Source organism: Chionomys nivalis, chromosome 6, assembly GCF_950005125.1.
Source record: "Chionomys nivalis chromosome 6, mChiNiv1.1, whole genome shotgun sequence".
In the NCBI taxonomy this organism is placed as follows: domain Eukaryota; kingdom Metazoa; phylum Chordata; class Mammalia; order Rodentia; family Cricetidae; genus Chionomys; species Chionomys nivalis.
The window spans coordinates 38259745-38272774 of record NC_080091.1 but is presented as its reverse complement, the minus strand read 5'-3'; the positions used below and the strand labels follow the sequence as shown (position 1 = coordinate 38272774).

The 13030-nt window shown below is 46.6% G+C and overlaps 2 protein-coding genes across 6 annotated transcripts in view; one reads left to right on the top strand and one right to left on the bottom strand.

Annotated features, from left to right (window-relative positions):
* Sfi1 (SFI1 centrin binding protein) overlaps window positions 1–9600 on the bottom strand; it is a 68595-nt gene extending 58995 nt beyond the window's left edge. For all 3 annotated transcript variants that reach the window (XM_057771162.1, XM_057771163.1, XM_057771164.1), the window contains exons 1-2: window positions 9579–9600; window positions 2717–2977 (exon numbers count right to left, since the gene is read on the bottom strand). The gene's annotated coding sequence lies outside the window, so the exon portion shown is untranslated. The remainder of the gene's footprint in view (window positions 1–2716; window positions 2978–9578) is intronic.
* A 409-nt stretch (window positions 9601–10009) lies between these two features.
* Window positions 10010–13030, top strand: part of Eif4enif1 (eukaryotic translation initiation factor 4E nuclear import factor 1) — a 40559-nt gene continuing 37538 nt past the window's right edge. For 2 of the 3 annotated variants that reach the window (XM_057771431.1, XM_057771429.1), the window contains exons 1-2: window positions 10010–10112; window positions 10939–11049. In XM_057771431.1, coding sequence (XP_057627414.1) covers window positions 10969–11049 — 81 coding nt within the window. In that variant the 5' untranslated portion in view covers window positions 10010–10112; window positions 10939–10968. Of the gene's footprint in view, window positions 10113–10313; window positions 10480–10938; window positions 11050–13030 lie in introns of those variants that run through there. The other variant, XM_057771430.1, reaches the window with a different exon arrangement.

Below are 13030 nucleotides of genomic sequence, written 5' to 3'. Positions count from 1 at the left end.
CCCTCTTCTGGCCTTCAGGCATACACAGAGAGAATATTATATACATAATAAATAAATAAATATTTAAAAAAAAAAAAGACCATATCCGTGCCAGGTGAACTTTTTAGTGATGTTAGGGCTGATTTTTAGTGCTTTCCTGCCATGAAAAGTGCTCTAGGTTCAATCAGCAGCAGGAAATAAACTGAGCAGGGTGCCACATAGCTGTAATCCAAAGAAAGGAGGAGCTCTGCAAGCTTTCCTCTTTTTTAAACTTTTATTTATAACCAGGCGGTGGTGGTGCACGCCTTACCAGCACTCGTGAGGCAGAGGCAGGTGGATCTCTGTGAGTTTCAGGCCAACCTGGTCTACAGAGCTAGTTCCAGGACAGTTAGGGCTGCACAGAGATAAACCAGTCTATACCCCCCACCCAGAAATAATCACATTTATTTATTCTGTGAATATGAATGCTGTGTGTGCATGTATGTCCATGTACCACCTGAGTCCCTAGTTTCCTTGGCGGTCACAAGAGGGTGTCAGATTCCCTGGGAACTGGAGATCTGTAATGAGATCTGGTGCCCTCTTCTGTCATAAAGGCAGAATACTGTACACATAATAAATAAATAAACAAGTAAATAAATAAAAAAGAACAAGTGTTCTTAAGTGCTGAGCCCCAAATCATTGCAAGTTTGAAGCCAACATGTAGCAAGACCCTGTCTCAAAACAAACAAATAAATAAATAAAATAAATCTCTGGGGCTGGGCTGGGCGGTGGTGGCACGCGCCTTTATTCCCAGGACTCAGGAGTCAGGGGCAGGTATAGTTCTGTGAGCTCCAGACTAGCCTGGTCTACAAAACAAGTTCCAGGACAATCAAGGCTACACTGAGAAACCCCCATCTCAAAAAAAACAAAATAAGTCACTGAAGGGATGGCTCAGAGGTTAAAAGCACTGGATGCTCTTCCAGAGGTCCTGAGTTCAATTCTCAACAACCATATGGTGGTTCACAACTATCTATCATGAGATCTGGTGCCTCTTCTGGCACACAGGCATACCTGCAGGCAGAACATTGTATGTAAAATAAATCTTTTTTTTTTTTTAAAAAAAAAGCCTAAATACATAAATTTGTTTCTAAGTTGTAATATACATACATGATGTTAATTACAAAGACAGCCCAAGATAAAACATGATTGCTAGACACTGGCTCTCAGTTGCACATGAAGACTGATCTCCTGAGATGATAATAAAGGACAAACTAATCCAGAAATTCCATTACTACCCATACACCAAAGAAAACTCAAACTATGTCTATATACAAGCTTATACAAGAATGCTCAGGGTCAAGCATGGTGGCACACATCCTCATTATTAGCACATGGGAGGCAGAGGCAGGTAGGTCTCTGAATTTAAGAACACTCTGTGATTCTAGGACAGCAAGGGCTACAAAATAAAATAAGTCAGTCGCAGGAGTCCATATATTATGATTTCACTTTGGGGGTGTGTGTTTGTGTGTGTGTTGAAATAGGGTCTCTCTATGTCTCTCTGAATGTCCTGGAACTCACTATGTAGACCAGGCTGTCCTCAAACTAACTGACAGAGAAGCGCCTGCTTTTACGTCCAGAGTACTTCAACTAAAGGCATGTGCCACCATATCTCATTTAAATGATTTCACTTAAATGAAATGTCCAGAAAGGCAAAACTTTATAGTAAGAAAGCAAACTGGTAGTTGCCTCAGGGCAAGGTTTCTTAACTATTTCCTACTGTTGACCAATTTCACATATATTTTTTCTGGGTTTTTTTTTTTGTTGTTGTTTTGTTTTGAGACAGGGCTTTTCAGTGTATCTCTGGCTGTCCTGGAATTTGCTCTGTAGACCAGGGTGGCCTCGAACTCACAGAGATCTGCCTGCCTCTGCTTCCCGAGTGCTGGGATTAAAGGTGTGCGCCACCACTGCCCGGCTAATATATTAATACACTTAGCTACAGTATTGTACAATTTTTTTTTTTTTAAAATAAAAGATGCTATAAAAAAAAAGAGGACATTTATATATCAAGCACCTGAGTGAGCTTCAAATACTGCTTCCAGGAAGCCTTCCCATAAAATCCTACTTGCTCAACACTTGGTAATTACCACACCATCTAAGGGACTCGGATCACAATTAAGGTGACATTTACAGCGCAGGTTCCACGCTTTCTCCTAAGCACTTTCCACGCACGACCCACTTTAACACGGTCATCTCAGCAGGTGCTTATTGTCCTTAATCAGGTGGGTGCTCAAGGTCATTGTTAACAGGTGGTAGAGCCGCCACTGGCGTTCCGGCCTCTACACACTTTCAGGAACTACACCAAATGAGGACTTCCGGTACAAACGGCTCGGTCACTTGAGATCAGTGTACACAACGAGCCCCTCGCCCAGGCACACCCCTGAATCGAATCTGGATCTGCCCTGGCTAATAAGCTTCGTGAGGGCGGGAGAATCACCCTGAGGCGCTCTCCAGCAGGGGGAGGAGGATGCAGAGGCCCTGCAAAGGCAGCACGAGCCGAGCGGACTCCGAACAACCTCACGCACGCTCCGCTCGCACTTCCACGCACGGACCGAAGCCTTGTGGGTAGGCAGCACCTCCTGCATTTGTACAGGAGAAAGAGCCGTCGCAGGGCCCAGCTCCTGGGCACCCGCGCTCTGCCGCCTTTAAAGCAGGGGGACGAGCCATTCGAGGACTCGGGGCATAAGGCCTGGCCTCGTACCTGAGGGAGCCGACTCCTCAGCGGGACGCCGGGAAGATGTAGAGGGGAAGGCCAGAGGCCCAGGGTTTCGCGCCTTCCTCCGGCGCCCCGCCCCCCGTCTCCACGGCAACGCGGCCCGCGCCGGAAGCTGCTCTGTCGTATTTAGTGCGCGCAGCTTCCCCGGAAACTGAATCTTCTGGCTTCTCTGTGAGCTCGGCTTCCGATTGGTCTCTTGGCCGGAAGTAAGGACGCTTCTTGGCTGCGGGTCTCCAGTAACGCTTCCTGCATGAATTAGCGTGGGACAGACAGGTGTCAGACATGGGCATGGTGGTGCGCACGTCGGTAATCTCCGTATCAGATCGGCCAATTAGTGGTGTATCTTTAAAGACATAACTTTGAGAAAAGACTAGGAGATTTCATATTAAAAACAAGGAAAACTAGCAATTGGTTGGGTGTGTGACGATTAGAACCAAGAGGCGGGAGACATGACTCAGAAGTTAAGAGCAATTTTTGTTCATCCAGCGTCCACATGGTGGATTATTCCAAGTCGCTCTCTCTTTTGACCCATATGCAGGGGAAACACTCATACACAAAATAAATATTTTTTAAAAAGTTTAAACTCAAGTAATACTTCCCGCCCCCTTCTTGCAAATGGTGACTTTGTAATTCAAAGTATTTAAAACAATTTATTGGTGGCAACCATCGTGAGAGGCTGAGGCAGGAGAATCACTGCAGTTTCAAAACAATCGTACCTATTTAGTGAGTTCCAGTATAGCTTGGGCTAGAGTGAGACTCTATATGAATAGCAAGCAAATAAATAATGTTTAGATAGAGTTGGCTGAATTGTCAAGATGGCTCAGCAGGTAAAGGCACCTGTCACTAAGCCACGGGAGCGAAGCTCAATCCCCTGGACTTCTGTAGTGGGAGAGAACTCACTCCTTTGACCTCTGGCCACAAGCCATGCCCATGCACACAAACAAGTAAATAAATAAAAGGCAATAGGAAATGAGTATATCTGGCCTGCTAGTGCATGTACTCCCTAGCTACTCAGGAGGCTGAGGCAGGAAAAATTACCAATTTTAAGACTACTTTCGGAAATTTGGATAGAGCTTGTCTCAAAAACGAAATAGCTGGCCAGGTGTGACGGCACATACCTTTAATCCCAAACTGGAGAGGCAACGGGTGAACATAAATTCCATGCTAGTCTGGTCTACATAGAGAATTCCAGGCAAGTCAAGGCTACAAAGGAAGACTTTGTTCTATAGAGTCAACAAAAGGGCTGTAGAGATGGCTCAGTGGTTAAGAGCACTGACTGCTCTTCCAGAAGACCCAGGTTCAATTCCCAGCAACCACATGGCAGTTTACAACTGTCTGTTAACTCCAGTTCCAGGGGATCCTACAACCATGGCAAAACACTAATGCACATTAAAAAGAAAAAAGAAAAAAGCCTGCCAGCACTCGGGAGGCAGAGGTAGGTGGATCTCTGTGAGTTCGAGACCAGCCTGGTCTACAAGAGCTAGTTCCAGGACAGGCTCCAAAACCACAGAGAGGGCTGGAGAGATGGCTCAGCGGTTAAGAGCATTGCCTGCTCTTCCAAAGGTCCTGAGTTCAATTCCCAGCAACTACATGGTGGCTCACAACCATCTGTAATGAGATCTGGTGCCCTCTTCTGGCCTGCAGACATACACACAGACAGAATATTGTATACATAATAAATAAATAAATATTTAAAAAAAAAAAAAACAAAACCACAGAGAAACCCTGTCTCGAAAAACCAAAAAATAAAATAAAATAAATAAAAAATAAAAAAGCCTGGTGAGCAGTGGTAGTGCATACCTTTAATCCCAGCACTCTGGGGGTTGAGGCAGGAAGATTTCTGTGAGTTTGAGGCCAGCTTGGTCTACAAAGCAAGTTCCAGGACAGTCAGAGCTGTTGCACAGAGAAACCCTGTCTTGGAAAACAAACACAAACAAACAAAAAAAACCAACAAAATAAAGTCATATTTTATAGAATACCAGCCAGCCTTTTGGTGATAACTCATCTGAAGTTACATCTTCAAGTATTGTTAAGGTAATTAGACTAATTCAGTCAAAATAATGGAACCATTTTTCAATTTACTATAAACTAGCCTTACAAGTATCTTTACATAAATTTTATAAATATATCCAGAATAAGAAATGAGTACATTTTTTCTTTTTTGTTGTTGTTTTGTTTGTTTGTTGGTTGGTTGGTTTTTGGAGATGGTTTCTCTGTAACTTTGGGGCCTGTCCTGGAACTAGCTCTTGTAGACCAGGCTGGCCTCGAAGTCAGAGATCCACCTGCCTCTGCCTCCCGAGTGCTGGAATTAAAGCTGTGCGCCACCACTGCCCAGCTAAGTACGTTTTTTTAATGCCTGGTTTTAATTATGTATATGTGTGCATGTGTCTGGTAGGGAAATGTTCGAGTGTGTGCAGGGAGCCTGGAAATTCAAGGCACTGGGTACCCTGGAGCTGGAGTCATAGGTGGTTATGAGCTGCTCAGCATGGGTGCTGGGAATCAAGCGTGAGTCATCTGCAAGCGCAGTGAGTGCTGAGCAATCTCTCCAGCCCCTAAGCATGCTGTCTGGATTTGATCTGATTTGCTGATGCTTCATTCCCGTTGTGTGCATTCATCACTCTTGGCTTTGACAAACTCAGGAAAGGAAAAGAAGTATTTCCATGTGAGTTACAGGAAGAAGCTTGAGCGTATGTTACTTCTCTATTGCTGCGTTAACACTGTGGGGAGACCACTACCCAAGGCTTTTTAGACGCCCTGATGAAAGGATGCAGAGAATCCAGTTCTGTGTCCTTGTCCAGGAGCAGACTTGCAAGGCCTGTCTGATGCCTCTTAAGAGGCAAGGTTCTGCCCACATGGCAGCTCACAACTATCTGTAACTCTGTTCCAGGGGATCCGATGTCAATGCACATAAAATAAAGTTAAATAAATTTTAGCTGGGTGGTTGTGGCCCATGTCATTAATCCCAGCACTTGGGAGGCAGAGGCAGGTGGATCTCTGTGAGTTCAAGGCTAGCCAGGTCTACAAGAACTAGTTCCAGGACAGGCACCAAAGCTCCAGAGGACCCAAGTTCAGTTCCTAACAAACACATGGTTGCTCAAAAACACTGTAGCTCCAGTTACAGGGGATCTGATACCCTCCTCTGACCTCTGAGGGCACCACACATACATGTGGTACACATGCAAAATAAAAGGCCATGTAGGGATGGGAGAGACGGCTCAGCAGTTCTTGCAGAGGACTGGGGTGTGCTCCCAGCACCCACATTGACTCCATCTGCAATTCCAGTTCCAGGCATGTGCCATACATACACGAAAGACACTCAAAATACACAGAAAATAAAAACTTTTAAAAATTAAAAAGGAGGCGTGCAGTGGTGGCGCTAACCTTTAAGCCTAGCACTTGGGAGACAGAAGCAGGCAGACCTCTGCGAGTTTGAGGCTAGCATGGTCTAAAAGAGCTAGTTCCAGGACTGGCTCCAGAGCAACACAGAGTAACCCTCTCTCAAAAACAAAACAAAACAAAACAAAATTAAAAAGGACATGCATTAAAGCCCCAGTAGCCCCAGCTGACAGCACCTTCAATTCCCATGCACGTGAATAAAGGATCCTTTAAGGAGTCTTAGTGCCTGGCCTTTAAGCCACCATCAGGTGATGCTGAATGAATCAGAACAGCTGTTGGTACCCACCCAATTTATAAAGTTGGGAGTCAAATGCAGGCTCAATCCTCTGGTTTCGTGGTTGCTAGGGATTAAACTGAGGACCTTGCACATGTTAAGTTTATACTCTACCTCTGAGCTATATCCTCAGTCCTATTCTTATGTTTTATTGTTGTTGCTTTTTAAGATTTATGTGTACTGGTGGTTTACCTGTATGTAGTGCACTAACACGCATGCCTAGTGTCTTCAGAGGCCAGGTGTCGCTCCTGGAACTGGAGTTACTGGAGTTACCTGTAGTGCTAGGAATCCTCAGCAACAGCAGCTTTTAAAAAAGATTTATGTATACCATGTTTTGCCTGCATGTATGCCTGCATGCCAGAAGATGGCACTGGATCTCATTATGGATGGTTGTGAGTCACCATGCAGGTTGCTGGGAATTGAACTCAGGACATTTAGAAGAGCAGCCAGTGCTCTTAACCTCTCCAGCCCTTTTTTTTTTTTTTTTTTTTTTTTTTTTTTTTGGTTTTTCGAGACAGGGTTTCTCTGTGGTTTTGGAGCCTGTCCTGGAACTAGCTCTTGTAGACCAGGCTGGTCTCGAACTCACAGAGATCCGCCTGCCTCTGCCTCCCAAGTGCTGGGATTAAAGGCATGCGCCACCACCGCCTGGCCACCTTATTTTTTTTTTTTAAAAATTTATTTATCTATTTATTATGTATACAATGGTCTGCCTGCATGTATACCTACAGACAAGTTGTCACCAGATCTTATTACCGTTGGTTGTGAGCCACATACGGTTGCTGGGAATTGAACTCAGGACCTCTGGAAGAGCAGTCAATGCTCTTAACCACTGAGCCATCTCTCCAGCCCCAGCCTGGGCTCTTAACTACTGAACCATTTCTCCAAGTCCTGCATTTATTTTATTTTAGTTTTTTTGGGACAGGATTTCTCTGTGTAGCTTTGGAGCCTGTCCTGGAACTAGCTCTTGTAGACCAGGCTGGCCTCGGACTCACAGAGATCCGCCTGCCTCTGCCTCCTGAGTGCTGGGATGAAAGGCGTGTGTCACCAGTACCCAGCTCCTGCCTTTTAGAGACAGGGTCTCACTATGTAGCCCTAGCTGGCCTAGAACTCACTATGTAGAACATGCTATCCTTGAGTTCATAGATTTCTTGTCTCCTGAACATTGCAATTACAGACTTGTGTCGCCATGTTCTGCCCCAGCTCCAGCTCATTTTAATGTTACTTCTAATTACTTCTACAAGACAGAGAAGTACATACTTTGATTCGTATCCGACAGATGAGACTGATGTTTAGAGTAGTGAAATACACTAAGATTTCATTAAGTGACACTTGGTAGCTTTTAGAAAATAATTTATTGGGCTAGGAATGTTGCTCAGTTTTAAAGAGTACCTTCCTAGCACTTATTAGAATGTAAGGTTGAGCCGGGCGGTGGTGCACGCCTTTAATCCCAGCACTTGGGAGGCAGAGGCAGGCGGATTTCTGTGAGTTCTAGACCAGCCTGGTCTACAAGAGCTAGTTCCAGGACAGGCTCCAAAACCACAGAGAAACCCTGTCTCGAAAAACCAAGAAAAAAAAAATGTAAAGTTGACTCCAAATACTGAACAACCCAGGTAGAGTCCTGGCACCTAGCATGCCTGAGCTCTGGGTCTCTAACTCAGCATCTGTGAGTGGGTGCCTTCTGTACTCCATAACGAAAGGATTACTCCTATTTTTCTCAGCTTTAAGAATCTAGATCTCAGACTGATAGTGGTGGCACAAGCCTTTAACCCAGCACAGGAGGCAGAGGCAGCGGATCTCAGTTCTGTGAGGCCAGCCTGGTCTACAGAGCAAATTCCAGGACAGCCAACATTACACAGAGAAACAAGGGGAAACAAGAAAGAAAAGGGACCACTATTGATTCTCCAATGTGTCTTCGCATAGACTTTATTATTTTTTTCTTTCAGTTGGGTTTGGAGCACGTTTTTTTTTTTTTTTTTTTTCTTTTTTTCACCACTATACTAACGAGGATTGGAGCACGTCTTTAATCCCAGCACTTGGAAGAGGTAGCAGCTAAATTTGAGGCTTGCCTGATCTACAGAGTTACAGGACAGTCAGGGCTGTTACAAAAAGAAACCCTATCCTGAAAAAAAAAAAATCTTTTTCAAAGAATCTTTATGTAAATTAGCTAAGGCTTCCACACACACACACCCGCCCCGCGATCTTCACTACTGCTATTCCCATCTGGCAAAACAAGCTAAAGACAATACACTCCTAACTATCCAGCCTACACTGCAGTGGAGATGCAGGCAGACGTTCCTGTCTCTCATCTGCAGTTCTCGAGGCACACACTGGTAATCCCAGGCCTTCCGAGGCCAGCCAGGATTACATAGTGAAACCCTGTCACAAAAGATAGCTTGGGAGAGAGACTGTATAAATAACTCCAAAGAGGAAAGATTACTTTTATTGCCATGGCTCACAGAGAGAAGCCAGGTAATTTCCCAAGTAAAATAAATGTTCAAATGCCATGTTGCCCACGTTGGCTTTGAACTGCCGGTCCCAAACTCCGCAAAACTAAGATTATATGCATAGGCCAACATCATCAACCTCAATGTTCTTTAGAGAAAAGCAAAACAAAAACGAATTAACTAAGTCTCCCTCCATGCCAAAGAAATACCAACTAAGGGCAGTCCCACCGTGCAGAAACAGCTCAGCAATCAACTGCAGACCAGCTTCACAAGCCGCCTTCCCAGAGCAGCAGTTCTTGGGTTATTTACTTATATGCATATCTGCATCCTCCGTCAACTTGAGTGTCGGCACTCGGGTAAAAGCTAAGCACCCGATACCGGCCATTTAATTTCTCCCAGATACAAAACTATTCCCTTCCCGTGCAGGGTAAGGCAAGATCCAGACTATTCACTCGAAGATACTTCAATTAATTTGTCAATTTCCTTCATATAGGGTCAAGAATAATTGCGACAAACTTGCTTATTAATGCACCAGCCCTTGCGGCTAATCGATTCTCTTAGTAAGGGTCATGGGGAAGGGGCGAAAAAATCAGGGCGCTCAGACCTTTATCCTAGCCACGCCAATAGTGAACACAGAACACCGCTAAGTCCTTCTAACTGGCTCCTGCTGCCCAAGCCCCAGGTGTGGCCCAGCCTGGTGACCGCCAGCGACCGGACAAAAAATCAGACCCACCCAGGGCACCACGCTCGCGCCGGCGTGGCGCGGGTCCGGGACAGCGCGCTACTGGCTCCGCCCTTCCCGACGCGTGGGAACGCGGCGCGCTTCCTTGAGTTGTCCACAGCGGCCGCCTGAGCGCTCGGGCGCCGACTCCCGCAGCTCCGGTCGTGACCACTTCCCCGCAGCCACCGTGCTTGTCCGGCTATTGTGCTCCCGTCGTCCGCCCCACGCAGAGCTCAGCGCGGCGGAGCGCGCGGCCCAATGCGACTTTTCCGACAGGCACCGCCACAGACACCCCAGGTCCTGCGCGCTGCGAGGGCGGTGCCTGGGTCCGCGGTGCGCGACGGGGGTTATTAGGGGGAGGGGGCGGAGAGCTGCGCCGGAGGGCCGGGCCGCGGTTACGGCGGCTGAGGAGAGCCAGCCCGAGCGGGTGGGGGGGTGGGGGCGCAAGCGCAGGCCGCAGGCGGAGGCGCCGGGCCTGGAGCGGGCGCGGGGGGGACGCGGCGGCCAACGCGCGGGGCCGCCCGGCGGCGGGCGCTCCGAACAAGGGTACGGCGAGAGCGGGGCCCCGGCCTGCGGGCGTGGACAGCGCGCTGCCCCGGGAGCGCGGGCGGCAGGGCGCGCGCAGGGGGCGGCGGAGGCGCGAGGCGCGCGGGCGGCCGGCGGGCGGGCAGCAGGCGGGCCTGCGCCGGCTGTACGCGGCCGGCCCGTGGACTTAGTCCCTGCTCCCTCCGGCCCGCCTCCCTCCGTGAGAATCGTCCCCGCCCTTCTTCCTTAGGAGGCCTCTGGCCCGGGGCTTGCGTGAGGGGCCGGGGGTTGATTCAAGGAGCGGAGTTTTCCCCGAGGAGGCCCGCGGCGGCCCTTTCCTCGCCGCGGACGCCCCTCACATGGCCACAGGTGTGGCCGGCTGAGAGAGGTGCGCTCGGGCCGGTTCCCCAACCTCTTACACTGGGGTAATGAGGGGCAGCTGGTGCCATCCATTGACAAGTGACAGGCACTTTCCAGCAGCCTGACTTCCCGGATTGGCAGCCCAACCAGTCCTGCCTCTACTCCGGGAAACTTCACCAGCACCGCCTGGTCGGTTCTCGTGGGTGGCAGCGACTATTTTGGTTTCTCTTTGTATTAACGATAATTAAAGGTTGTACTCTGAGTTGGGCCCCTTCCACTTCTGCTTTCTTTACGCTGTGGATACTTAATACTTAAGGTGGTCCCTTTTCCAATTCAGTTCTGGTTCATACCATGATTTTTGGGGTGGATTTCTTTACACAACTATTTAGATTTTTACGCCCTCAAAGTTAAAGTTTCATAAGCAACTAAGTCTTCTGAATATTTACTCTTCCTTTTGACAGTTTTGTGCTGAAATTTATCTTCCCAGGTGCAAAAGAAAATTGTACACCAAGAAGCCATGGAGAAGAGAAGTGTGGATGAAACAGAAAATGGAGATGTGTTCCTTGACCTAAAGAAATCGCCGCATCGCTATACAAAGGTAAGTCTTGTTACTAAAGAAGTAATGTGTAACTTTCATTGGTGGTGTTTGAAGTGGTAGCCTTGTTCCGATTCACTGGGGACTAAATACATTTAGTAAAGTGTCAGTTTGGTCATTTTTCTGGACGTGTGACTACTGGGTTTAAACTGTAGGTTTCAGGTGAAAGCTGTTCCCTCAGACCCTGTGTGACATTTGTAGATAAGTTCTTGTTTGCACCCAGATGTTCTGTAGCAGTTGTGCGATTGGGTGGCATAGGACCAGGCGAGGATTCCGGCTCTGGCATGCTTCACAGAATCAGTGTCTCTTGTATCGTTTCCTTGAGAGTCCAGTCCCTGTAGGAGTGACTTGGTCAGGAGTAATTGTGGATTTTTTTTAATCCTTTTTTTTTTCTTTTTGTTACAAATTGGGTATGGACTCACAAAAGCAAGTCTTTAGTCATATTTTGTTACTTAAGAATACATAATGAGTTTAAGCTTCCTATTTTTGTTTTTGGAGACATGGTTTGCCTGTAGTATTCTCTGGCTTCACCCTTCAGAGTGAATTTAGAGGCGTGCACTACTACAGGTGGTTTCAAATTGGTTGTCTGCTATCTTCCCTAGCTCAGCAACCACGTCAAGGTTTTGTACTTAGTAAAGATAATTGCATCTGTGTCATATTGGCTGCTGAGTGTTTCTGAACAGATTAACAAGTTGCGGTGAACTATAAGTTCATTTCTGGCTTTCTAAACTGCCTTGGGCTAGAGTATATAAAATGTTCCTAAAGTGGAAAGTTTTTGGTTTTTTTGAGACAGGGTTGTTTTTCTGTGTAACAGCACTAGATGTCCTGGAACTAGATCTAGATGAGGCTGGCCTCGGAGGTCTGCCTGCCCCTGCCTCCTGAGTGCTGGGATTAAAGGCGTGTCACCACCACCTGGCTAGTGGAAAGTCTTGAAATGGCCAGTGACAGGGATTATACCCTACTTGAGCCCAAGTCCATATTTCCTTAGTATGAACAGTGTCCTGAACTCCAGCATGCGTATTGTCCCTGGCCTTCTAGGACACTTATGAAAGCTGGGCCTTGGTTGTGTACTGCCTTTACTTTTCCCTGATTCGTAAGGTGTCAAGCAGTAATTTTCAGCATTAAAGGAAGAGAGAATGAATGAATGAAGAAATGAATGATTAAGTATGCCTGGAAGGGAGTGTTTAATGTGAATTCTTGATTGAGTGCTTTCCTACCAGTCAATTGTAGACCAGGCACCTTTGCCTCCCTGTGCTGGGATTAACATTTGCCAGAAATCTTTTTGGACTGTGCTTCAGATTTTATCTTCCAAATATAAAGGCTCTCATGCTTGAGCAGTATGCCACAACTTAAACTCATTGCCTAAAATGTTGACAGGTGAATTCTGAAGGGAAATGGCTTTGAACTACTTACAAGCTTATGTGATTCTAAATTTCCTAGTTCTTGTTTGGCTTTTTTGAAGTAGTCTCTTCTGTGGAAGACTGACAAATGGTGTTTTTCAGGTGACTGAGATATATAGCTGTTCCCTAAGGTTCAGAGTGGCCTCTGCTATGCTTCCAAGTATAGGCATTCTGGTTAGAGTCACATGGTATCTTCCCACCAATGTTTGCGCCTTTGTGACAGTTAAGCAGGATATTATGAATGGGTTGATCGTGTGTTCCTGTCATTCTGAGGGTTTTAAGTCATTAATATTTAATTTCTGATCTGTTTTGCTAAACCTTATTCCCAAGAACTAGAAGTTTTGCTGTAAATACAGTGGCACACATATTTAACCATAGCTCTCAGAGGCAGAGGCTGGTGGGTGTATGTGAGTTTGAGGCCAGCCTGATCTTCATAGTGAGTTTCAGGACAGCCAGAGCTACATGGTGAGACCCTGTCTTGGGGAAAAAATAAATAAAAAAGAAAAGAAAGAAAAAGAAAAGAAGGAAAGTGAGCCTCAGAGAAGAGTAAGGTTTATTTGTTTTGTTTTGTTAGAGAAGAATAA